Raw genomic sequence first — 24,873 nt, 5'->3', positions numbered from 1 at the left:
TGCAGATTGGTCCCGATTGGTGTGCTATTACTTTGTGGAACGTTTCGCCGAATGGTTCACGAAATATCGGTGTTTTTGTGGTGAAATTGGTCCCATAGGAATGAATGGCGGAATGTTCAAAACTAGAGTGGGAGCTGACAAAAGCTAGAGTGTGAGCTGAAAAATCAGCACATGATTTCTAAACTGCCATCACTCCCTCATTTTCAAGCCCACCTACACAAATCTTATATCAAAACGTTCAGCTATCCCTGTTGCCACTAAAAATGTCCACGGCTAAGCCATAGTCCTGATAGTTTTCACAATATGATTATTTGTTTGCAACTCACGCTGCCCATTGACATTCATTGAAACTCCACTCTAGCCACCTCAAATTTGAAGGGCAATTTCTAAACTGCGACTGTGCCTTCATTTTTAATATCTCAGAGACAAACTATGCATCAAAATGTAGGTCTGGTTCTTGTGATTCTCACAATATAAAGCTCTTCGATATAGAATTTAAAATTTTTAAACTATAACCGCTTGAAGATGGCAACCGTCAGTGAAGTGAACAAGTTGGAGCAGTTTGTTTTTAACTGCTCTTCTCTGCCCTAGCTGCAGAGTGAGTTGCCATAGGAACCCAGGTGTGTGAGCAGGCAGCAGAGTGACAAGCCACTCCACCCAGTTACTCCGCCCACTCCAGTTGTAGACTACTGGTGGAGGCAAGAACACTTCAGAGCAGCTCACCATCATAATCAACCTCCAAGATTAATGGAAGATGTAAAATCCACTGTGGACTGCAGTCCTCATATATGAATCCGGATCACAGATGCATACAGTACATCGATAGAAATCCCATATGCATGGAAAAAGAGGCCAACAATAGTGAAGTACTGCTCAAAAACTTTGTATTAAATACTAAAATGTTACACTCACATAGGCAGAAATAATGTCAACATGTCATAAATCCCACAAGATACTATGGATTCATACTCTGACACTACACACTAGGCACTCCCATAGCCCAAAAGTGTCCAAGCTTGATGATGTCACTCTCAATCTGCCATACACTTATGCATTTCATTTAAATGACTTTCTCAGGGGCATTTCTTTTGCATCTGGAGCATGTAAGCATTTACTTATAGCTGTTTTATGGGCTATACTTTGTTTATGATTGATGTTTTATATATTAATTGTAGTTCTTTCAGTAAGAATTGATAATAGCCTGACCTTTTGACATACAGTATTTGACCAATGGAATTTATGTTACTACGCTGCCATCCAAAAATTGTAGACAGAAATGCACCCCTCATAGAAACTGATGTACGTATCAAATTTGAAAGGACTACGTCTATCTGGGAATGGCTAGCAAACTTTCCTAAATTAAAGACCAGCCACACGAGCTGAAAAAAGGACTATGCCAAGGGACGACACTAGAAGCCGCACTACAAGAAGTGAAAGACTGCCAAGACAAGGAGCACATTTTCTTGCAATTGCTTGAAATGCCATTTTTTGCCATGGAAATCAGTGACCAGCTATAATGGAAGCTGAGCAACCTATTGCATACAGACTAGTATATTTGCTAGGAAAGATAGGTAGTGTGTGCATGTGTGTATGTAAGCATATCATTCTGTATGTCATGTATTGTATTCCTGTAACTGTAATACAGCATTTTTGTTTAGTAAATACACATTATTGTACTGTTGGGTCCTTGGCTTTACTGCAAGCAAAGGCAAACAGAAATTAGCAAAACAACTAGTAGTCACCAATTTGAATTGATCTGACATTCCTCAGAGTACTGAAATTTAAATTAATAAATGGTAAAATGTTGGCAGACTTGATTAACTCTAATCTATGTTACCTCTGTGTTTTTTTCATAGGTTACTGTCACTGTACTTACCATGAATGACAATGTTCCAGTATTCTCACCTGTCATTCATAAAAATATCATATGCCAGGAAAATAAGAAGTTCCCTGATTTGGGGCTTATAAGGGCAACTGACAAAAACAACAGTAATAATGGATCTGTGACATACATGTTGAAAAATGACTTTGATGGCATTTTCCACATTGATAATTCTACAGGCCAGTTGTCCAATTACAAGCCACTGGATAGAGAGACAACAGATAGCTATGAACTCACAGTAATAGTAAGTCTGAAGTCATCATTCTGCTTTGCCAAATTGTTTGTGTTATCAACTGCAGGTATGAAATGTAAATACCAACACTTTCCTATTGTTTTCTACTTGCTCAAAAGATAAGCATAAACCTACCCTGAAATTAGGTAATCCATATCTATACCTAAGAGAAAAGATGGAATATATTAAATTTACCAGTGCTCACATGTGATGGCTGCATTAGTTTTCTTTTTCTAGAACTGCTTTTTTTTGCACCTGGTCATCCTGCCAGTAATGTACATTCTGATGTTCACTCATTGTACTGTATCTAGGAGTAGCGCTGTCATCCTAGCACAGGACTACACCTATAACCTCCCTTTCCTCTTCTCAATAACATAGGGAAAAGTGTTTTGTAATTCACAAGGAAAACTTAGAACAAAAGACAAAAGGGAGAACATAAGAGACGTTGTACTGATGCCTCTTCTTTTATGTGAAATCCTCCTCCCTCCATGACCAGCCCCCCAATATTGCAGGGCAGTGCGGGTTAAGGCTGCATTCACACTTCAGCGTTTTGTAGCTTGAAGCTCGATGCTCTAAAAATGCTCAAACGTAAAACATCAATTGCTCTCTATGGTGCCTGTTTGCGCAATCAGGTGTGAACAGGCACCATAGAGAACAATTGATTTTTTAAGTTTGAACTCTTTTGGAGCTTAGAGCTTCAAATCACCCAAGTGTGAATGCAGCCTAATAGAACCAAGGGACTGTCACAAGGCTGTCTCATCAACGGAACCCACTATGCCTGCTCTTTGCGCCAAGCTGCTCCATTCTTGTGAGCTGTACTACAGCTTTCAAGAATGAAACAGGATCTATGGATGGAGGACAGGTGGATGATTGATAGGTTGCATTCATAGATCATGTTTCATTTGTAGAAGCTGTAGTATAGCTTCTATGATTAGAGCAGCTAGGTGTAAAGGGTGAGCATAGTTGGGCTCTTTGATAAGAGCCTGTGGCAACCCCTTAGTTAACATTCCCCCCCTATTAACCATCCCCATACTGGAACATTATGTCATTGGGGGTGGGGGGAGAATGGGCGAAGAAGTAATTTTAGGAAAAGAAGGGAATCAGCATAAGGGACACATCTTACTGACTGTAAGCTATGCCCCTTGGGCTGAATTCTCTGAGTTTTTCTTGGGCTGCACTAAGGCTTTAATTCACATTACTCTATATACACTGAAAGGTGTCACTCCATTACTTTTGAAATCAAATAAGATAATTTGCTGCTTGGGATTTTACCCTCCTGTATTTTCCCTTACAGGCACAGGATTCTGGGACTCCACCTTTATCATCCACAATAATGATACATGTTTCTGTTCAGGATGCTGATGATAACCCTCCTATATTTGAACACACTCTGTATGAAGTTACTGTAAAGGAAAATGAAGCTCCGTATGTGGTATCTATCCTCAGTAATTTTAGAAAATGTAAAGACAGAAGCGTCAATCCAGATTCATTTTTATAACTTGTTAAAAAATGCTGGTGTTGTACATTGTAATAACCATAGGCTTTCACAGTGGAAAAGAATCTTTGGTCCAGCTTGAACCAAACAACTTATTTGCATGCCAGAATGGACTGGTTGCTGTTTAGTCTGTAATATACAGTAGTAGCTTGTGCTCATGTACAATAAACAGCACTTTTTCCCAGCAGCAGTACAAGACACTACCCCACTACTGCCAGATATAAGGAGAGTCAATATCAGACCACCTCCTCCATTAAAGAAAAACTTTGGTTGTTTTTTCAATGAACATAAGGCTTCCTTTGATTTGCTGAGGTGGGAAGGCAGGCAAACTGTTTCACAATCTCCACCTCTGCCAATCAGAGGAAGCCTTGTATTCATTGAAAAAATACAAGGCTTCTCCTAAATGGTGGAGAGGCACTAATACCAACTTTCATGGAATCCTACAGCAGAGTAGAAGTTTCTCATACTGTTGTGAGAACACGGCGCCACTTATCGCATGTAGCACAAACTACTACAGTATATTAGAGGCTATTTGCATGCAAATAATTTGTTTGGTCCAAGCTGGATACCTGATATATTTCCTGTCTGGTTCCAGGTAACCTGGAGTTCTTGAATAAATTCTCCTGTGATTGCATGCAAAATGTACAGAAAGGTTATTATGGTTAATGGTAATGGAACTGCAGTAAGAAAATGCAGAGATTAGAACTGTCCCACTGAGTATTATTTCTGTATCCGTGTATATTTACAGTGGGGATCGAAAGTTTGGGCACCCCAGCTAAAAATTTGTATTAATGTGCATAAAGAAGCCAAGGAAAGATGGAAAAATCTCCAAAAGGCATCAAATTACAGATTAGACATTCTTATAATATGTCAACAAAAGTTAGATTTTATTTCCATCATTTACACTTTCAAAATAACAGAAAACAAAAAAATGGCGTCTACAAAAGTTTGGGCACCCTGCAGAGTTAATATCTTGTACTGCCCCCTTTGGCAAGTATCACAGCTTGTAAACGCTTTTTGTAGCCAGCCAATAGTCTTTCAATTCTTGTTTGAGGTATCTTTGCCCATTCTTCCTTACAAAAGTCTTCCAGTTCTTTTAGATTTCTGGGCTGTCTGTCACGCACTGCTCTTTTAAGGTCTATCCGTAGATTTTCAATTATGTTGAGGTCAGGAGATTGTGAAGGCCATGGCAAAACCTTCAGTTTACACCTCTTGATGTAATCTCCCGTGGATTTCGAGGTGTGTTTAGGATCATTATCCATTTTTTAGAAGCCATCCTCTCTTTAACTTCAGCTTTTTCACAGATGGCATCAAGTTACCATCCAAAATTTGCTGAAATTTTATTGAATCCATTTTTCCTTCTACTCGTGAGATGTTCCCTGTGCCACTGGCTGCAACACAACCCCAAAGCATGATTGATCCAACCCCATGCTTAACAGTTGGACAGAGGTTCTTTTCATTAAATTCTGTGCCCCTTCTTCTCCAAACGTACCTTTGCTAATGCCAGCCAAAAAGTTCAATTTTAACCTCATCGGTCCACAGAACTTGTTTCCAAAATGCATCAGGCTTGTCTATATGTTCATTTGCAAAGTTCAAACGATGATTTTTGTGGTGAGGACGTAGAAGAGGTTTTCTTCTGATGACTCTTCCATGAAGACTATATTTGTACAAGTATCTCTTTATAGTGGAATAGTGTACCACAACTCCAGTGTCTGCCAGATCTTTCTGGAGGGATTGTGCAGTCAAACGTGGGTTTTGAATTGTTTTTCTCACAATCCTGCGAGCTGTTCTGTCTGATATTTTTCTTGGTCTTCCAGATCTTGCTTTAACTTCCACTGTTCCTGATGACTGCCATTTCTTAATTACATTCCAAACAGAGGATATTGACATCTGAAAACGCTTTGCTATCTTCTTATAGCCTTCTCCAGATTTTTGAGCGTCAACTATTTTCAATTTCAGTTTTCTAGACAACTGCTTAGAAGAACCCATGGTGCTGATTGTTGGGGCAAGGTCAGATGAGTCTGGGCATTTAAAACCTTTAAGATTGACATAACCTGGTCTTCCCAGACGATGATTGAGAACAATCCATGACACTGGCAGGTCTCAGCTTTGCAAAGGGGGCAGTGCATGCTATAAATTCTGCAGGGTGCCCAAATTTTGCAGCTGCCATTTTTTGGTTTTCTGTTATTTTGAAAGTATAAATGATGGAAATAAAATCTAACTTTTGTTGACATATTATAAGAATGTCTAATCTGTAATTTGATGCCTTTTGGAGATTTTTCCATCTTTCCTTGGCTTTTTTATGCACATTATTACAAATTTTTAGCTGGGGTGCCCAAACTTTCGATCCCCACTGTACATGCAATCAATGGCACCAGTAATGTAATCAAGTGTGAACAGAGCCCAATAGTCTCTTGTTTCAGACACTGGGTAAGGAATGTCGGGATAAGTGTCAGAAATAACTGCAGGATATGTACATGTGATCTTATGCTCCAAACTAGCACAGCTACATATTACAGCTATATAAGTATCTGAAATAATATAAGTACCTGAGATAATGTTATGTTAAATAAAAATTATTATCTTAATGGGAAACACAAGCAACATCTTTCAACCAATAAATCCCTTTTTTATGAATTCTGTGATATCACTCAATGGGTTCCTTTCATTGCAGTGAAAACTGTAGGTCAAAAGGGTCATGTTTTTTTAAGTGCACTTTGAGAGTCAAGGTATACTAATTGCAGATTCATAGATTTGAACTGAACTTTGAAATAAACTGGTTCAGTTCTTGTATGCAGTTATCATGTGGTGCACGACTGAGATAAACAACGTAGGTGAGAACAAGCCCTAACAATGTAAATAGCAGAGTATCTACATCTGAAATTTGGAAGCATGAGATCAATCTCTTTACAAATACCTATTACACAATACACTAAAATCAGCAACTGTAACAACTGTCATCAAGATATTCTCATCTTACTGAGTAGTTACAAATCCCACATGAGGCTTCACTCCCTGTCTATCTTTCCCATGTTACAGCTAAGATAATATTAACATGATTGTTGTTTTATTTAGATACTGAATGTTTCTGCAGCAGATGCGGACACGGGAGACAATGCCCTTATTATGTATTCATTCACCAACGTATCTTCCTTGTTTCACATTGGAGAAACCTCTGGCAGCCTGTCCACCTTGCAGCCATTGGACTTTGAGACCAGCCCACAACATGTGATGACGGCGATTGCCTACAGCCCAAGAAATACTCAATACTGGAGCACTGCAACAGTCATTGGTACCAGTGGCTATGTTTTGATTTAAAGGGGCATCTACATTGTTCTATAAAAGATATGGTGCTGTGTAGCAGGATTTCTGCTTTCATCTCTAGAGATGTGAGCTGGAGGTTGACCGTTTAGTGGTCATGACATAATCCACAGGATGTCACAGGTGACAGTTTATAACATAGCCACCAATGGGCCCTGGGCAATAGATGTTTTTGGAGGCCCATTCAATTACTGCCCACATTTTTTGTGTATAGTTATATGGATGCAGATGAAGCGTAGCCTTTGCTATACCCTAAACCCTTTTGTGGTTAAAAATACAAAACTGGAGTCAGATGGAAAAAACCTTAATTTCCAGTCCGAATGGTGTCAGGTATCTCAGTGCAGGTCAGGCAGGGAGTAAAGGAAGTATTTGCTACCTGAAGACACTTGAATACTACAAATCAGGATCATGGTTTTGAGATTACCTGGACAGCCGAACACCCAAAGTAACCACCTTTATTATCTTATTCCATGAGACAGCATTCAGGTACAAAGAAGAGGGGGCTGGACAAGGGGTAACGCATTTTATGCTTCAATAGTGCTTAATCCTAGCCATAGCCAATCATTGGTTGTTTCATGGTTCAAGTGATGTTTAGCCCCTTGTCCACCTTCCTCGTCACTGTACCTGTTTGCTGTCTCATGGAGTAAGATAATAAAAATGGTTTTTGAGATGTTCAGCTGTTCAGGTATTCTCTTCATCTCTTTAGCTGCAAGCTGAACCGGAACCTACCTCTAATCGGCATCTCTGTGTGGTCTCTCCTGCAGTGGTAATTTTGTCTCTTTCTACTCCAGGAGCATGGTTAGATCAACATGTAGATTGCCTCCCTCTTTTCACCATTCTTTGGAGAAAAAGGTTTACTTGACTGTAGGAAGAAGTCCCGGCCATCTCCATAGCTAATATAGATGGGCTACTGAGTCCCACTGGGTCTTTGCACAGCTTCAGGCCCTGACAGCCCTGTTGGTTTTTGCTACCATTTTGTCTTTTTATTGAAATGGTTGCATATACACAACATCTACAGCTGCTCTGACAAGGCAGCTGCACAGAGGGACTGAGTTAACTTCTGGTTATTTTTTTCTAGAATTATATATTGCTGTACACAGTATATCCATAAAGTGGGTTCTGGCTCTCTCGCATATGTTCTTATGTATGCAACCTGAGACCTCTTTGGACTTTGTAAGTTGTCCTGCTGACAGTGATGTTGTCTGTCTGTTGTGTAACCTCTGTATTTCCTTTTTTTCTTTTTGCTTTTATTTTGTTTTCACATAATAAGTGTACTACTGTCTCTCCATCATACACATAGTTCCTAGAGAATAATATTATTGTATCCTATGGGCTGCCACACTTTGTACATCATTGTTGCAATTTGCACTGTCCTATTGGATACATCTTGATGTGTATTTTTTGTAGTATCTCAATCTGCTTTATATTACTTTATTTCTTTGTTCTATATTTGTTCCCAAGTGCACGTGGAAGATGTGAATGAACAGGGACCTAGAGTGGAAAATATGGTGTACCATGCAGTCATATGGGACAGTGCTTACATCACAGGAAGCGCTTTTCTTGACATTAATGCAACACATGGAAATAAATCTGTAGATGAAGGAATTCAATATTCTATATCAGGTACATAATCCATTATATGTAACAGTATATTTAAATAGCCAGTGCAAAGGATTTCTCTCACTACACAATGAAATATCATGATGTGCATATTATATTCCACGCTTCAAAAAACATTTCAAAATTCATTCTTTTTAAACTTCCATATAGGCTGTCAATCAATTAGGAACCAATGGCAGAAAGTTTTTTGCATGCTAATAGCCTCATTTGTTGAATCAAATTTTTTTAATTTTGATTAGAGTGACAATAGGTTAGAGTGTTGTGTTAGATTTTTATCTGTTTCTCCTGGGTAGAGTGGTTACTTCAAATCCTGTACTGGCAACCACACAAGAAGTGGGGTGAACTCTGCTACAGTAACAAAAGGGGAAATAAAAATCTGACATAGGTTCTTCTAACCTTTCTCTACTCTTTATAAAAAGAAATAGATTTGGTTACTCTGCAGAGTTTATTTACTAAAACCGGAGAGTGCATGGTAGCCAATCAGATTCAAACTTCAGTTTGTTCAATTAAGCTTTGAGAAAAAAAAACAAAACTGGAAATTGATTGGTTTCTATGCACAGCTGCACCAGAGTTTGCACTCTCCAGTTTTAATAAATAAATCTCTCCATGTTTTTGCTGGAGAGATTTTGCTCACTTTTTTCTTGGTAACCAGAGAGGAAGTGAGGGAAACCTTCCCAATGGGTACAAAAATAGCTATAAAAACCTAGCAGTTTCCAACAATTTCTGACTTTATCTAAAAAAACTAAAAAAAATGTCTGGTGTTGTGCTTTAAGCTGTTGAAGGTATTTTCCACTATGATTGCAACTCCATGTATAGCAGATTAACTGTTATTCTGCTTCCAGGGGTATGGAAGACACGTATATGTTGAATGCAGTGTTCAATGTGAATTAGTCTTGTAGTTGATAATAATCTGACAAATTACTGTCAACAGAGTAAATATCTTTTGTGACTGATTCTTGGATATCTTTTCCCAGATGACAGCAGTGAAGACCTGTTTGCAATATCCAATGCTACTGGCCACATTTTCGCAATAAAAGACCTTCCTGCTCACCGCTACCCTCAGCACTATACTTTCACAGTGAACTGCCGTGATAATGGAATCCCACCACTCTCCACATCGGTGATGGTCAGTGATCTTAGTTTTTCTACCCCTGTATTGCAATTAAGTTTCAGGACACCGTCCATTAGTTGTCTAACATCTTTTTATTCATAGGTGTTTGTGGCATTATCACCCATCAATATCAGCTACCCAGTATTCTCATCTGACGTTTATTTCCCAGAAGCACTGAATGACTGGACAGCACCAGATACTATCCTAATGCAGATCAGAGCTTTTTATTTACCTGCCACCTTGGTATACAGCTTCACTACTGAAGGGGATAAAGGTAGTCTTAATCTACATGAAATATGCTTGGTAAAGGAAATATCATTACATACGTATAACACATTTTATTTTTGTAGTTTTTGAGAGTAGTGTGTAAAGAGGTTCCTGAAAGCTGAAAATGAACTGCTTATATTTTGTCTAAATAAAACTTTTTAATTTTAATTGCATACATTATTTTAGACCAAGTGATGTCATCATTGGGTTTCTGTGCTTCTCTATTCAGTGCAGGCACATTAAGACTCGTGGGAGGCAAAAGCAGGATGCTGTGCATAGCTTCCTGAAAACACCACAGCACCCTTTCTAAGTACTCCTCTCAAGAGCCCTCAGCTCTAATGCAAACAGTGAGCTGGCTCCAGGGCTGTCTTATCGCATGGGGTGCATGGGGGGTCCCCTGTAGTTTCCCCTTCCCCCCAGCAGGGGAAATCGCATGTGGATAGAGCAGGTGATCATCGCTTCTCGGCCTTTTGGCTAAGATCAAGTGTAGGATCTGTTCTTATCAGTTTGTGGGAGAGGGGATGCCAGTGCCTCCTGTTGGATAGGGGTGCTGGTTAGTACCTCTTCTGATATAATTAGGTATGGAGCTGTGGGTGGGTTCCTTTTCCTCGTGGGTTGATTCTGGCCTGAGTTCCACAGGCTTGTCCACAGTGATGGCAGGGCTCTCCCTAAGCTCTATTGCCTTCCTGGTAGGGATGGGGCTGCACTGGCCTGGCCAAGGGCTGGGCAAGAAACCTGTGGTGTATGTGCCCCTGGAGTGGCAGTCTAGGGGTTCTGAAATTCTCATGGTGAGGGAGTTCACTTTGAGTTTTACGTACTTTTTCACTTCCTGATTAATAGGGTGTAGGTCCTCGGGCCTGCCCTGAAAGTCTTGAGGGGGGGGGGAGGCATGTGGCATTTTGGTCAGGGTCTCTTCCTCTTGTGGGGTCTCCCTTCGGGAACACAGGAGACACTGTGGGAGGGGGGACACAGAAGACTCTGTTGGAGGGGAACTTAGGAGGTACTGTGGGAAGGGGGACACAGGAGACTCTGTGGGAGAGGGGCTTAGGAGACACTGTGAGAGGGGGGGCACAGGAGACTCTGTTGGAGGAGGGACACAGGAAACTCTGCGGGAGGGGAGCTTAGGAGACACTGTGGGAGGGGGGACACAGGAGACTCTGTGGGAGGGGGGACACAGGAGACTCTGTGGGAGTGGGGCTCAGGAGACACTGTGAGAGGTGGGACACAGGAGACACTGTGGGAGGGGAGACACAGGAGACTCTGTGGGAGGGGGGGCTTAGGAGACTGTGGGGGGGGGTTGATAAGAAAAGGACAGGGAACACTGCTTTAGGGGATGGGGAGGCAGAGGACACTTTGTGGGGGAAAGTGAACACTGCTATGGGGCAGGATAGAGGACACTACACAGTGGGGGAGGGTGATGTGAAGTGGGGGTACAGGACATTACTGGGGGGGAAAGGGGCAGAGGATATGATGACAGTGGGGAGGGAATGTGGTGTGAAGGGGGCAGAGGACACTGCTTTGGTAGGGTACAGGACACTACTGTTGGTGGTCGGGGGCAAAGGACACAGCATTTGGGGTACAGAACACTACTGTGGAGGGGAAGGGGGCAGAGGACACTACAGTGGAGGAGGGGGATGATGAAAAGGGGACAGAGGACACTGCATTGGAGGTATAGGACACTAAAGTGGGGGGTGATGTAAAGGGCGACAGAGGACACTACTGTGAGGGGGTGATGTTTTTTTAAGGGTGCCGCCTAGTACTTCCCCACCCCCCCAGGGGATCTTTGCTGTACTGCATGTTGTCCAGGTAGACCTAAACCTCTGAAAAGTTGCCTACCCCTGGTTTACACCCTTGATATCTCACCAAAGACCCCCCAACAGTGTTGTGAAAAAAATACTTTAAAAAATTGTAAAAAAAAAGAAATAGAGAATTGTAAAAACATCAGAATAAAATGTCTAATCAGACTAAAAGGCCTCACCCAATATGTATCATAAGTTAGCCACACCCATTGCTTTTTTTTAGCATTCGTACAAGAGTTTTAGTTATTTTTGCAGGTGTCTGAGACTTGAGCATTGTTTTTTTTAACAATTTTTTTTTTTTAATCAATAGAAAGCTAGTTACTAGGGAATGAAAACATGTTATAAAGACTCATTTTTCAAGCTTTCCCATGGAAGTCTATTAGGACCAAAAATCATGGAGGCTTGATGCTCAAGAACTTTTTCAAGCTACAAACCTCAAGTGATACCACATTTGGGTTTGGACAGGCAAAACTAAAAACCATGGGACTATGAATGTTCAGCATTTTGGAATGTCAAGGTACAAACCGCTCAGGTGTAAATGGAGCCTTAAGCCTAATACACATGATCAGAAAATCATATGAAAAATATCGCTTTCAAAGCGATCATGTGATAATCTGATCATTAGTACACTTTTGTCCGAAATTATTCAAAGGAACAAGCATTAACATTTTTCTCGTACAATACCGGATCATAAGATTTTAATTTCATCAGTACAGTTTTTGTCCAAAATACAATAGAATACATCACTTTTTTATTTATTTTTATCCTGTCATACGAGAATTTTCGTAACTTTAGTAACCTATTCCTTTTCGATACGGAAACTAGCATGCAAAAAAAAATGGGCGATCATTCATTTGATATTCTCATCATATGTGTGGGGCTGTAGGCTCTGTTGCATTTAATGACTTTTGCTTTCATTGAACTTTTTGTAGATTACTTTATCATGGATCCATTGACAGGAATAATACGGACTAAAAAAAAACTGGTAGTGAAAGATTTCCCAAGAAATGTAACAGTGAAAGCTACAGATTCACAAAGGTTCTGGATATACAGCGAAGCCATTGTTCATGTCACTGTTATCCACACAAACCAATGGGCTCCAGTTTTTCCAAATTCTCTGGTAAAAGTGAAAGTGAAAGAGGTAAGGTGTCTATTTATTACAGTGCAGGAAAGGGTTAAGAATATGCAGCACTCAGATTATAACCTCCAATATGTGCAACAACTTTCGGAGAAGGCTGAAGTGATGCTTGAAAAATTACTGTCCCTTCAGGTTGCACCAAGAGACATCCAGCCAGATCTACAGATGGTTCAATGATGGAGGCTGGATGATGTGCAAGGTATAGCTATCCATTGTATCTTTTTGGAAATTGCCCAACACACTGGTATATCACTGGTCAACAAAAAAAAATTAAAATATTCTGGCCTGGACTTTTGCAGCTGTTTTAGCCTAATTTCAGGGTGCTGATTCCAAATCTGATCTCAGATTTGCTCTATCACATCTCATTTTTATGCTATCAGCATACCCCATTTTCATTGATTTTACCCGAAATTAACTCTTTGTCACTTATGATTGCAAGTTGTTGCGAGTCAGTGACTGCTATAGTGTTAAAATATGGTGCTGTATTTTTAGGATAGTGTGTTTATATTATCATTTTATGTAGATATCCACATTTATTTAATATTTTCCTTCTGCAAGGAGGTCACACCAAATACCCTTGTTTCCTGTGCTAGTGGGACAGTAGGGCTACATTAAAAAGAACTGACCACCAAGAAACAGTTTGACGCCTGGTGACAAGAACATCAAGAATGAGCCTCTGGTTGATAGGAATAAAATTGTATTTCTCCCACTGCACATAAAACTTGGGCTAATGAAGAAATTCGTCAAAGCTCTTGATCACACTGGAGACTGCTTCAGCTATATATGTTCAACCTTTTCAAGTCGCAGTGCCAAGAAGAAAAAGGCAAGAATATTTGATGGCCTAAAATAAGAACACTCATCAGGGATCCACACTTTGTTACAACAATGACTGCGGCAGAGGCTAGAGCTTGGAATACATTCTCTGATGTGGTGCGGAATTTCCTTGGGAACAGGAAAGCGGACAACTATAGAGAGATTGTGGAGGAGCTGCTCTTGAGTTTCCAAGCCCTTGGATGTAGAATGAGCATCAAGGTTCACTACTTACATAGTCACTTGGCCCAGTTTCCAGAGAACATGGGTCACGTGAGCGAAGAGCAAGGTGAACGCTTTCATCAAGACATTAAAGTTATGGAAGAACGTTACCAAGGCCGATGGGACTCAAACATGATGGCAGATTTCTGCTGGTCCTTGATGAGAGACATTTCACAAGCTGTGCATCGGAGATCATCAAAGAAGAGGTTGTTTATGCAGATGTAACATCACTACTGTGAATTACCTTTTTATACATATTTTCTTATCTTCACAATTCAATTCTTACATGGTAATATTCATTCACTCACATTGATATTCAGTCATTCACAACTTTGTGCTACGGCTCATTAAATGTTTGTTTCATTATTATTGTATATTGTATCTTATCTTATTCTTGTATGTATGCCTGTATAGCTATTCGTATATGAGCATAACTTTGCTGTTTTTATTGAAAATGCAATATTTGATATCTCAAAAACCTGATGTGATAGACAAACACTGATGCCAGATTTGGAATCAGCACCGCAAAATTACCTTAAAGCCATTGGAATACCTTATGCCAGAAAAAGTGTGTTGACCAGTGTCACAACAACCCAAAGTTCCCCAATGCAGACACAGGGAGCAACCAAAAACAGCACTCACATCCTACTACTTGTACTAGATGCAGAGGCACCAAAGATGTTTCAATGCCAGGTGAAATTAATTTATGCACATACTGACCTCTGCTATCCTGTGGGGTCAGAGGATCTGTTGAGCGACATAACATTTCAATTGTATTCAAGTTCATAGTGAAGGTGTGCTGTCGTGGTGCAAGATTTGCAGCTATTGTTACAGTGTTGCACAGCGGAAATTAAAATATGAGAGCTGCAAATGTTTTGAACAATATTACATTTGGGACTTTGTTGTCTTTTCTTAATCCTAGCTGTTTTCTTATTTTATGAAAATCGAATGGACTTTTACTTTTATACTGCCTAGTACTAATGATTTCTCTTTTGAAGGAAACTGTCATGAGAACACTGTGTGGGTGGCCATTGCTAACTTAAAATGGAACTTTACCCATAACAACGTGATAAAAAAATAAGGTCCTTTAGCAGGAAACATACATTCCATAAGAATAATTGCTACCAAAAATAGTGTGTGCTGTAAATTGACTCCAGCAATGTTCCTGTTTCATCTTGCTGGAGACATTTTGCTGAAGCCCAGAGCCAGACACAGAGAATAGGGTGAGCCAGTGTATTACTGGATTTTAAACAGTATATGCATTTATTTTTAATGTTTTACATAGCTATACCTGCAAAAGGGGACAGCCAGAAGTGATCTAGCAGGACTTAAAGTGGCTGTACAGGCTGAAGGTTTTTTACCTTCATGCATTCTATGCATGAAGGTAATAAACCCTCTGTGTGCAGCAGTGCCCCCAGCTCCGTCAATACTTACCCGAGCCTCATTGTGATCCAGCGATCTCAACAACAGCCTCAGCTGTCCTGGGTCTCTACCTCCTCATTGGCTGAGACAGCAAGTTGGAGCCATTGTCTCCTGCTGTTGTCAATCACAGCCAGTCAGCCAATGAGGAGAGAGGGCAGGGCCAAGCCACGGCTCGGTGTGTGAATGGATATACAGAGCAGCGGGTGCCCCCATAGCAAGCTGCTTGCTGTAGGGGCACTCGACAGGAGCGAGCGGCCAGGAGAGCCTGCGAAGGACCCAAGAAGAGGAGGATCCAGGCTGCTCTGTGCAAAAGCACTGCACACAGCAGGTAAGTACAGCATGTTTGTTATCCTCCCCCCCCCCCCCCAAAAAAAAATGAACCTTTAGAATCTCTTTAATTTCCTGACTAAAGTTCCTCTTTAAGCCAGCCATTTCAGCCCCTCACCTCCCTACACAACCTTTTATGTAACTCCTGGGGGAGGAGCTATGGGGAATAATAAAGAGAGTCAATTGAGTGACAGCTCTGAGTCTGCTGGGTCTTTTCAGGGCTTTTGGATGTCTACACAAGGGAGGCTTTTACAGAAAAATAACAAGCATAAAATATGCTAAATGCACATATAAACCTTGGGGAAGATTTTTGTAGAAATGAATATTTTGCCAACAGAGTCTCTTACGTTTAGTGACCTACAGTAATCACTGAGAGATAACGATCTTTAAACATAAAGCTGACAAATTGATATATGTCTACAGGTATTTCCCTGGATATACATACATACATATTTCCTTTTAACCTGCAGGATCAGAAGATTCCAACATTAATTACTCAGGTGCAAGCCACAGACGCTGATACAGACAGAAATGGAGTCATCCAGTACAGTATTTTGAATAACGACGTTCAGAACTTCAGTATAAATGCCAAAAATGGAAAGATATTTGCATTGTTTAATTTTGACTTTGAACTTGGACCCAGAGAGTTTCAGGTTAGACATATAAGCCACAACATCATGAGTTCTTGTGTAAGGATTTTTAACATGGAATCAATGTTGGGGCATTCCTAAAAATGTCCCAAGATTGATTTTGAACAATCATATTAATGTGGTGGTAAACTTCCCTTGACAGCTCAGCGATATTTAAATACACTACAATATGACTTACTATTAGGTGCCTTTTATAGTTTATTTCTATGTGTGCCATTTAGGAGAGATTGTCCTCTCCTTTTTTTGATGACGTCACTTGGGCATGCTCATTGGAATCTCGATTGATGGCACACTGTGGAGTGTGGAGTCAATCTGTAGAGATATACGTCATGTTTATGTCAGCTTGACTCCTCAGCAGTACATTATAATACCGCAAGAGTGCTGATTATCATCAGTTCAGGCTTGGTTTTATCTCATTATGCATGTGTAAGGTTAATGCAGTGACATATAAAAAGGGCAGAAGTTTGAGTTGGGGAAGGCAGCTGAGGTTTCTGCAAATATTGTGCCAGCTTGGGATGGAAAGGACCACAATAATTAAAAAGCTGCAGAAATTGTAGGAATAATTTTAGATTATCCCTAAAGTGTATTGAATTCTGATATTATGCTTTTACTGGATTAGTTGCATTGAGTTTACTACCACTTTAAAATAAACAGTGAAGACTCTATTTGAACATATTATATAATAGGCTGCTTTCACACTATTGCATTTTATTGTGCACTTGTAGAAATTCTCCTAAGAAGGCCAAAACCTCACTTTTACTTTCTTAAATATTCAGGTTTGAGGTTTGTTTACATTTTGGATTGACCGACAGCACTGTAGTTGTTCAATAATGAAATTAATCCTCAAAGATACAACTTGCTTAATAATTGTGCAAACAGTGTAATTGCATAATTAGTGCAGGAGTATACTCTGTATAGTGTGCAAAGTTTTCATTCAGCCAGTGAGATGAACAAAAAAGAACAAACAGATTCCCCCATCCATACAAGTGGATAGAGGAAACCTCCCTACTGTGTCATTGTATTTTGACAGCGAGACTCCGCAGCCAAAATACACTGATCAGCCGCTGCAACTGCTGCTCGACGCAAATTTCCCAACATTCCCGTTTGACAGAAGTTGATCATTAAAATGACTTCTGTTAATAAGTGGAAATGCCCATGGATGAAAATGCAGCCGGTCCCTGCTGAACCGGACAAATTTTGATCCATCTATGGTCAGCTTAAGGGGTATGCACTGTGTAGCATCATATACAGAATATGGAGGTAGGAGTATGTAATGTGCACAGATTGTAATATAATGTTGACCCCTGTCTGCTGTGCCATATTTTGCATGCTCTTGGCTGCTGCACTTCCAGCATACAAAGTGCTGGCATTCAGTCAAAAATTCTCACCAAGTAAAAATATCCTTTTCAAGCCACAGCAAAAAGCCCCCTAAAGAAAACCCTTCCCCAGTAAACCACCCAAAAGCTCACAGCTTCATCCCAAACCCCCCTCTCTTTTAACCTCTGCACCACAACTCCCCCTCTCTGTTAACCTCTGAACCACACCATTTTCTAAACTCTGCACCACAACCCCTCCCTCTCTACTAATCTCTATTCACCAACTCCCCTTCTGATCATCTCTGCATCCCAGATACCCCCTCTGCTTACATCTACACTCCCTTTCATGCACGTCTGCACCCTACTCTCTCTCTTTTGACCTTTGCACTTCAACCTCCCGCTCACTCAGCCCAATGCAGAGCTGTGGACCTTGCACTGGTTGTGATGATGTAGGCACCTTAGACTGCTGGATCATGGGCGAGAAGAGGCTGTGGGGACCAGTCTAGCAGCAAGAAGGAGCCTACAGGAGGATACAGTAACTAAGTCTACTTTTCCATGCCCCCCGGACCCAAATGATCAGGTAAACCTTGTAGTGTGGGTGCAGCCCCACTACAACTGAGAATTTTAAAGTTTCCAGAAATTCAGCTTTAACATATTTTTTGTTTTTTTCCCCCCTTAGTTCCACTTTAAATGTGATTGGTTAATAAATGTGACTGCAGTTCTTTGCTTGTTTGTTCAAGTTTAATTGGTTCTATTTCAATGCTGATTAATCCTCCATGGAAGTTGTGGATTTAAACTTGGATATACAGTTGTGTTCAAAATAATAGCAGTGTGTTGAAAAAAGTGAATAAAGCTCAAAATCCTTCTAATAGCTTTTATTTCCATACACACAAATGCATTGGGAACACTACACATTCTATTCCAAATCAAAACATGAAGAGAAATATATCAAATTTGTGTTGTTCCTCTAAAATAATTGAAGAAAAGTGAGTATTAGACTGTTCAAAAAAATAGCAGTGTTTGTATTCTTCTTTACAAACTCAAACATTCACTATATAAACTGAAAAATGTTTGAAGATTTTGCTTTCCTTTGAATCACTTAATTAATATTTAGTTGTATAAGCACTGTTTCTGAGAACTGCTGTATATCTGTGTTGTATGGAGTCAACCACCTTCTGGCACCTGTGAACAGGTATTCCAACCCAGGATGATTGGACTACATTTCACAGTTCTTCTCTATTTCTTGGTTTTGCCTCAGAAACTGCATTTTTGATGTCACCCCACAAGTTTTCTATTGGATTAAGATCCGGGGATTGGGCTGGCCACTCCATAATGTCAATCTTGTTGGTCTGGAACCAAGATGTTGCACGTTTACTGGTGTGTTTGGGGTCGTTGTCTTGTTGGAACACGCATTTCAAGGGCATTTCCTCTTCAGCATAAGGCAGCATGACCTCTTCAAGTATTCTGATGTATTCAAACTGATCCATGATCCCTGGTATGCGATAAATAGGCCCAACACCGTAGTATGAGAAACATCCCCATATCATGATGCTTGCGCAACCATGCTTCACTGTCTTCACAGTGTACTGTGGCTTGAATTCAGTGTTTGGGGGTCGTCTGACAAACTGTCTCCGGCCACTAGACCCAAAAAGAACAATCTTACTTTCATCAGTCCACAAAATGTTGCGCCATTTCTCTTTAGGCCAGTCAATGTGCTCTTTGGCAAATTGTAACCTCTTCAGCACATCTTTTTTTCAACAGTGGGACTTTGCGGGGGCTTCTTGCAGATAGCTTGGCTTCACATAGGCGTCTTCTAATTGTAACAGTACTCACAGGTAACTTTAGACCTTCTTTGATCTTACTGAAGCTGATTGTTGGCCGAGTCCTTGCCATTTTGGCTATTCTTTTATCCATTCGAATGGTAGTTTTTCGCTTTCTTCCACGCCTTTCAGGTTTTGGTTGCCATTTTAAAGCATTTGCGATCATTTTAGCTGAGCAACCAATCATTTTCTGCACTTCTTTATATGTTTCCCCTCTCCAATCAACTTTTTAATCAAGGTACGCTGTTCTTCTGAACAATGTCTGGAACAACCCATTTTCCTTAGAATTTCAGAGAGAAATGCACTGTAACCAGCATGTACGACATTTGCTGCCTTCCTTACTTAAATAAGGGCAATAATTGCCACCTGTTTTTCAAAGAATGAATGACCTCACTAATAGAACTCCACACTGCTATTATTTAGAACATGCCTTTTTCAATTAGTGATTCAGTTACACAGAATCAGCAGCATGCATGTCATGACTGTTGGGTCTGTTGGATTTCTATTACTCTACTACACCTGCTAGGAAATTATTTGCCATGTAGAAATATCATTTCTACCAAAAACAGTGATTGATCAGGTTAGTGATGTCTGACTGCTATTATTTTGAACACAACTGTACTTAACAATACAATGTGGAGAATCTATCAGGAGTTTCCTTAGTGTGTTTGTTGTACTCAGCACAAATGTGCCAACCCTTGTAAAAATAAGCATTCTGTTTTTCGCATTTGAACAGTAAGCTTAGCTTGACTATATAAAACACATTTAATTATAAGTCAAAATTGGTAATAATGTGCTACATAACTACGAGCTAATTATAAAATATTTTATATACTTAGATTTTCATTCTTGCGGAAGATCATGGGTTGCCTCAAAGAAAACAAGGCTACTGCACTATTGTTGTCCATGTATTGGATATTAATGATAATAAACCCATATTTGAGCCAATTAGTGATATGGTCATTGAAGAAAACACACCAGTTGACACTGTTGTTGGACAAGTGATGGCGTTTGACAAAGACTCTGGAGATAATGCATTTATACTCTACAGCCTATATGGTATTGTGCCTGTAGTAATTAACATTTTGTAATTTTATTTTTTTTTCTATTATATTGATAAAATCTAATAGTCATACAACCCAGGGACCCCACTGTATATGCAGGTCCATTTTACTAAAGCAGAAAAAATGGTAATTTCAGAATGAACAATATAGGAACACACAATCATGTGCTCAGTTGGCTATAGACAGCAGTAGATGATCATTGCCTGATCAGTCCATTTTCTCCCTGTCAGGCTTCAAAGCCACATCTATTTCACCTGTCAATAGTCACTGATCACTGCCATTCTCCCTAAAATACATTGCTGATGGGAAGTGGCTACCACCTACTTCCTGCTCAGCTAACCAAAGCATGCATATTATTACCAGAAACTGTACAGAAAAAATCTGATAGTTAGATCGTTTACTTCCAAACTATCATGTAAAGCCTATAGCAACCTTTGGTAAGTGGAAATATTAGAACAGTTAGAACGTGATAGCTGATTTACTAAAATAGCTCACATCTCGCATCTGTTAGGACAAGTGACCTTCTAAAGTCCAGTAATGCTGACTGTCCCTCCAGAATAAGGATAACTGGCAAATATACTACAATAAAAAGAAAAAAATCTAAATTATTTATATTAATTTTTCTCATAGATGAAGATGGTTTCTTTGGAATAGATGAAATACTTGGGAACATTTTTGTAAAAAAGCCTCTTGATTATGAAACCAAACAAAAAACAGTTCTTAATATCACAGCCACTAACAATAAGACAGCTCCTTTCTATGAGGTAAGATGATATGTTAATAAACCTTTTTTCTGTCTGGTGTTGTAAAGCTGCTGGCAAGCCTTTTTGCATTGGCTTTCCATTGAGTGTTCTTTGGAAAGATACAAATACAGAAGTAGTTTGCCAGGCTTTTCTTTTGTACAGTACAAGAAATTTAACCGCTTTCCGTCTGCCCTATAGCAGAAATACTGCTACAGGGTGGCACGGATGCGCAAAATCACGTATGTACATGTGATTTTGCTTGTTCGGGTAGGGGGCGAGTGCGGCCGCGGCTGTCATTCACTGGGTCCCGGCCAGTGATTTCCGAGCATCTCCGATGGGGAGGAGGACTGTTTTGTTTACTAACAGTTCTTCTCCCTGTCAGCTCAGGCACACTGCTGTGGATGTCTGTGCACAGCACAGCCATTCAAAGCAGTGTGCTTACAATGAAGCACACTAACACAGCCCCCTAGTGAAACACTCCCTGCACACAGTTAACCCTTGGATCGCCCCTCATGTTAAGCTCTTCTTGCCCAGTGTAATTTGTACAGTGTCAGTGCTTTTTTTAGCACTGATCACTGTATTGGTGTCACTGGGGATGTCATTGACACCAAGTCAGCTCCTCCCAGTGTCAGAATGTACGCCGCAGTCCCGCAGTTCTGCTATAAGTCCCTGATCACCGCCATTACTAGTGAAAAAATAAATTTCCAGTATCTATACTGCCATTTTTAAAAGCTATAACTTTCACGTAAACCAATTAATTTACACGTATTAGGATTTTTTTTCAGCAAAAACATGTAGCAGAACACATTTTGGTCTAAATTTATGACGAAATTTGAATTTTTTACTGGACATGTTTAATAGCAAAAAGTAAAAAATATTGTTTTTTTCCTCAAAATTGTCGGTCTTTTTTTTTATAGTGCAAAAAATAAAAAACGCACAGGCGATCAAATACCACCAAAACGAAGCTCAATTTGTGGGAAAAGAATAACATCCATTTCATTTGGGTGCAGGGTTGCATGACCGCGCAATCATCAGTTAAAGTAACGCATCGCGGTAACACAAAAAATGGCCTGGTCAGAAGGGGGGTAAATCCTCAGGAGGGCAAGTGGTTAAACTATGAACCATTTAGTCAGAGGCTAGTTAACCTACCAATGTATGTTTAGAAGGAAACCAAAAAACATGATATTTATGCAAACACAAGCTGTAGCTTGGGGTGGGGTAGAGAGTGTCAATGGACCCTGAATTAATTCAGGAATTGAATAACTTTGGTAAAAAACCTTAAGAAATCTCCTCTATTGTTTCTTTATCTTTAAGGTCAGTGCACAGAAATTATTTTTCAGTTATAGAAGTCTGTTGGAATGAGTCTTCCATTGGCTTTTTCTGGTATCTCCTGGGATCTTCCAGAGAGCTTTTCCTGCCATAGTTCTCAGCTCTGTAATGGTCTGCCTTGGACTTTTGGGTCATTCCACCAGATTTGAAATGTTCATGCTGCTCCTGTTGCATCCTCTATAATAAAAAGATACATAAAGTGAGCAGGAAATGAGAGACACCATCATATTGGCAATGACAGGTGTGCAAACTTAGGGACTCGAAAGAGAGATCTCACCAATGGATTCCCCCCACAAGTGACCCTGTTGGCATTGGGTCACTTGTAAATAATTACGTACCTGTAACAAACATTGGGTCACTTGTAAATAATTACGTACCTGTAACAAAAGAGGCTGTATACTTACATTTCTGGAGGCCTGTTCATTGAAATGCCACCACTTTTGCTGGTCAGTATTAAAGCAGCCAGATGTGTTGAAATACCTGCTTCCCTTATTGCACACAATGGTCCCTTTAACTGGCTTGTATTCCCTGTAGTGACATAAAATATGAGCTTGCAGGAGAAACTACAGTGTGCACTAGGGAAGGAAGTATTCCACATATCCGAAAGTGTGGAACACAAAGACAGCATTGAAACACCCAAAAGGTTATAGGAATGCAATGTTTACTAACAGAGTCACTTTCAATATTTGTACCCTCCAACATCTGCCAAATTCTAAAATATCACCTCTAACAGACGCTTTAGAACTTTCCACTCTAGTGCTTATTTTTAATAATTATTGTTAAACAGTGAATATTATTTTGATAGTTTCGGTTATATTTGATTGGGACCTGTTATGAATTTTAATATATTTCAGACCAGCACTCAGCCCACAGTTCATATTCTGGATGAAAATGATAATGCTCCACAGTTCAACCAGAAGCAATATTTTGCCGAACTAGATGCGGACAGTCCCTTGGGAACCTTAGTGACAGCAGTAAATGCATCAGACAGAGATCAAGTATGTTTTTAGATAGCCACTATACAGTATATAAATTCTTAATTCAAATAAAAAGCATCTATAAGGCAATTTTTACAGCATGCATTTTTCAAGATGAAACACATTTCCTTTACAATAGCTTTGTAAAACTTTCTTTCTCTCCATTGACTTGCAGGGAAATAATGGCATGATTGAATACTTCCTGTCACCTGACAACCCATATAATTCCTTCCTGATTGACAATGTAACAGTTGGAAGAATAATAACTACTGGAAAACTAGATCCAGGAAAGATTAATATAACAGTGTTTGCTAAAGACAAAGGTTCTCCTTCACTTAATAGTAGCGCTTCCATCATTCTAAATGCCGTACATAAAGATAACCCTTTTCCAACATTTAACCCAAATGAATTAAGGTGAGTTTTAATTCATTCTGGAGTAATGGCTCCTTTTTCTTTCAAGATATATTTTGGTGTGTTGTAATGTTCTGCCAAGGATGTAATACCCAAATCAAAATTGGAATTTAAAAAAAGTCTGATAATGTTCTTCAGATTAGACAGCTAATGGTAGTTAGGAAAAAGTTAGCTATATCTGAGTGAATTCAATAAAAGATTTTATTGGTGGTACTTAAAGCCATGCCCACTTTGGAAAGCTTGGCCTACTTAAAAACAAATGAGGCTCAATACACAAAGCTTTAAAAGAAAGAAGCAGATCTTTATTTTAGCTATGTGACTGGTACATTTAAAAAAAAAAAAAAAAAGATCCTTCAAGTATCACTATGATACACTATTGACCTCCATGTTCCTGTCACAACTATATTATATTCAAATCTGGTAATCTCCCAGGAAAATTGGAAATTTGGACCACCACACCCAAAATGCTCAGTTAGTCCTACTACCATTGAGACCAATTACAAGCTATCAATGAGGTTGTACTTCGTTCAAGCCCAGATTTCCCACATGTTACCAGGTTATTCCCCTAGCTGCTTTAAAGGTTGTAACGAACATGGCATATCTGGACATATTTGGTGGGAATGGTGCAAAGCTAAAAGATTCTGGACTTGTATGTATTAGACAATTCATGCCCTTTTAGGTTGTTTGATTAGGAAAAACTCCCTAGAGGCCTTTCCAAATAAAAAAAAGTACAAAGCTGCTCCAAAAATGAAGACAGACTGCATACACACATTTTCTCGGCAACTAAACTATTTTAAATACTTTGAAGTGCTAAATTCAAGCTAAATGAATTTAAAATCCAGACCGAATCTCTGCATGTGTAAAAATGTCACCAATACTAAATGACAAAATCAATATATTTCAAAAAAGTCTGGGAT

The 24,873-nt window shown here is 39.7% G+C and overlaps 1 protein-coding gene and 1 pseudogene across 7 annotated transcripts in view; both read left to right on the top strand.

The window, feature by feature from the left end:
- LOC149469444 (protocadherin Fat 4-like) overlaps nt 1-24,873 on the top strand; it is a 162,099-nt gene that overhangs the window by 64,352 nt on the left and 72,874 nt on the right. For all 7 annotated transcript variants that reach the window (XM_089669194.1, XM_089669190.1, XM_089669189.1 and 4 more), the window contains exons 17-28: nt 1,857-2,126; nt 3,409-3,546; nt 6,685-6,901; nt 8,392-8,553; nt 9,525-9,676; nt 9,764-9,935; nt 12,660-12,868; nt 16,117-16,299; nt 20,272-20,491; nt 21,127-21,260; nt 23,423-23,566; nt 23,721-23,959. In XM_089669194.1, the coding sequence (XP_089525320.1) occupies nt 1,857-2,126; nt 3,409-3,546; nt 6,685-6,901; nt 8,392-8,553; nt 9,525-9,676; nt 9,764-9,935; nt 12,660-12,868; nt 16,117-16,299; nt 20,272-20,491; nt 21,127-21,260; nt 23,423-23,566; nt 23,721-23,959 (2,240 nt within the window). The remainder of the gene's footprint in view (nt 1-1,856; nt 2,127-3,408; nt 3,547-6,684; nt 6,902-8,391; nt 8,554-9,524; nt 9,677-9,763; nt 9,936-12,659; nt 12,869-16,116; nt 16,300-20,271; nt 20,492-21,126; nt 21,261-23,422; nt 23,567-23,720; nt 23,960-24,873) is intronic.
- LOC149469445 (U2 spliceosomal RNA) lies at nt 10,383-10,600 on the top strand (annotated as a pseudogene).

The sequence above is a fragment of the Staurois parvus genome, unplaced genomic scaffold, assembly GCF_062004578.1.
Source record: "Staurois parvus isolate SC_StPar_1 unplaced genomic scaffold, SC_StPar_1.0 ptg000070l, whole genome shotgun sequence".
NCBI lineage: Eukaryota > Metazoa > Chordata > Amphibia > Anura > Ranidae > Staurois > Staurois parvus.
Note: the sequence above shows the minus strand (reverse complement) of the source record. Positions and strands in the feature narration are given on the sequence as shown.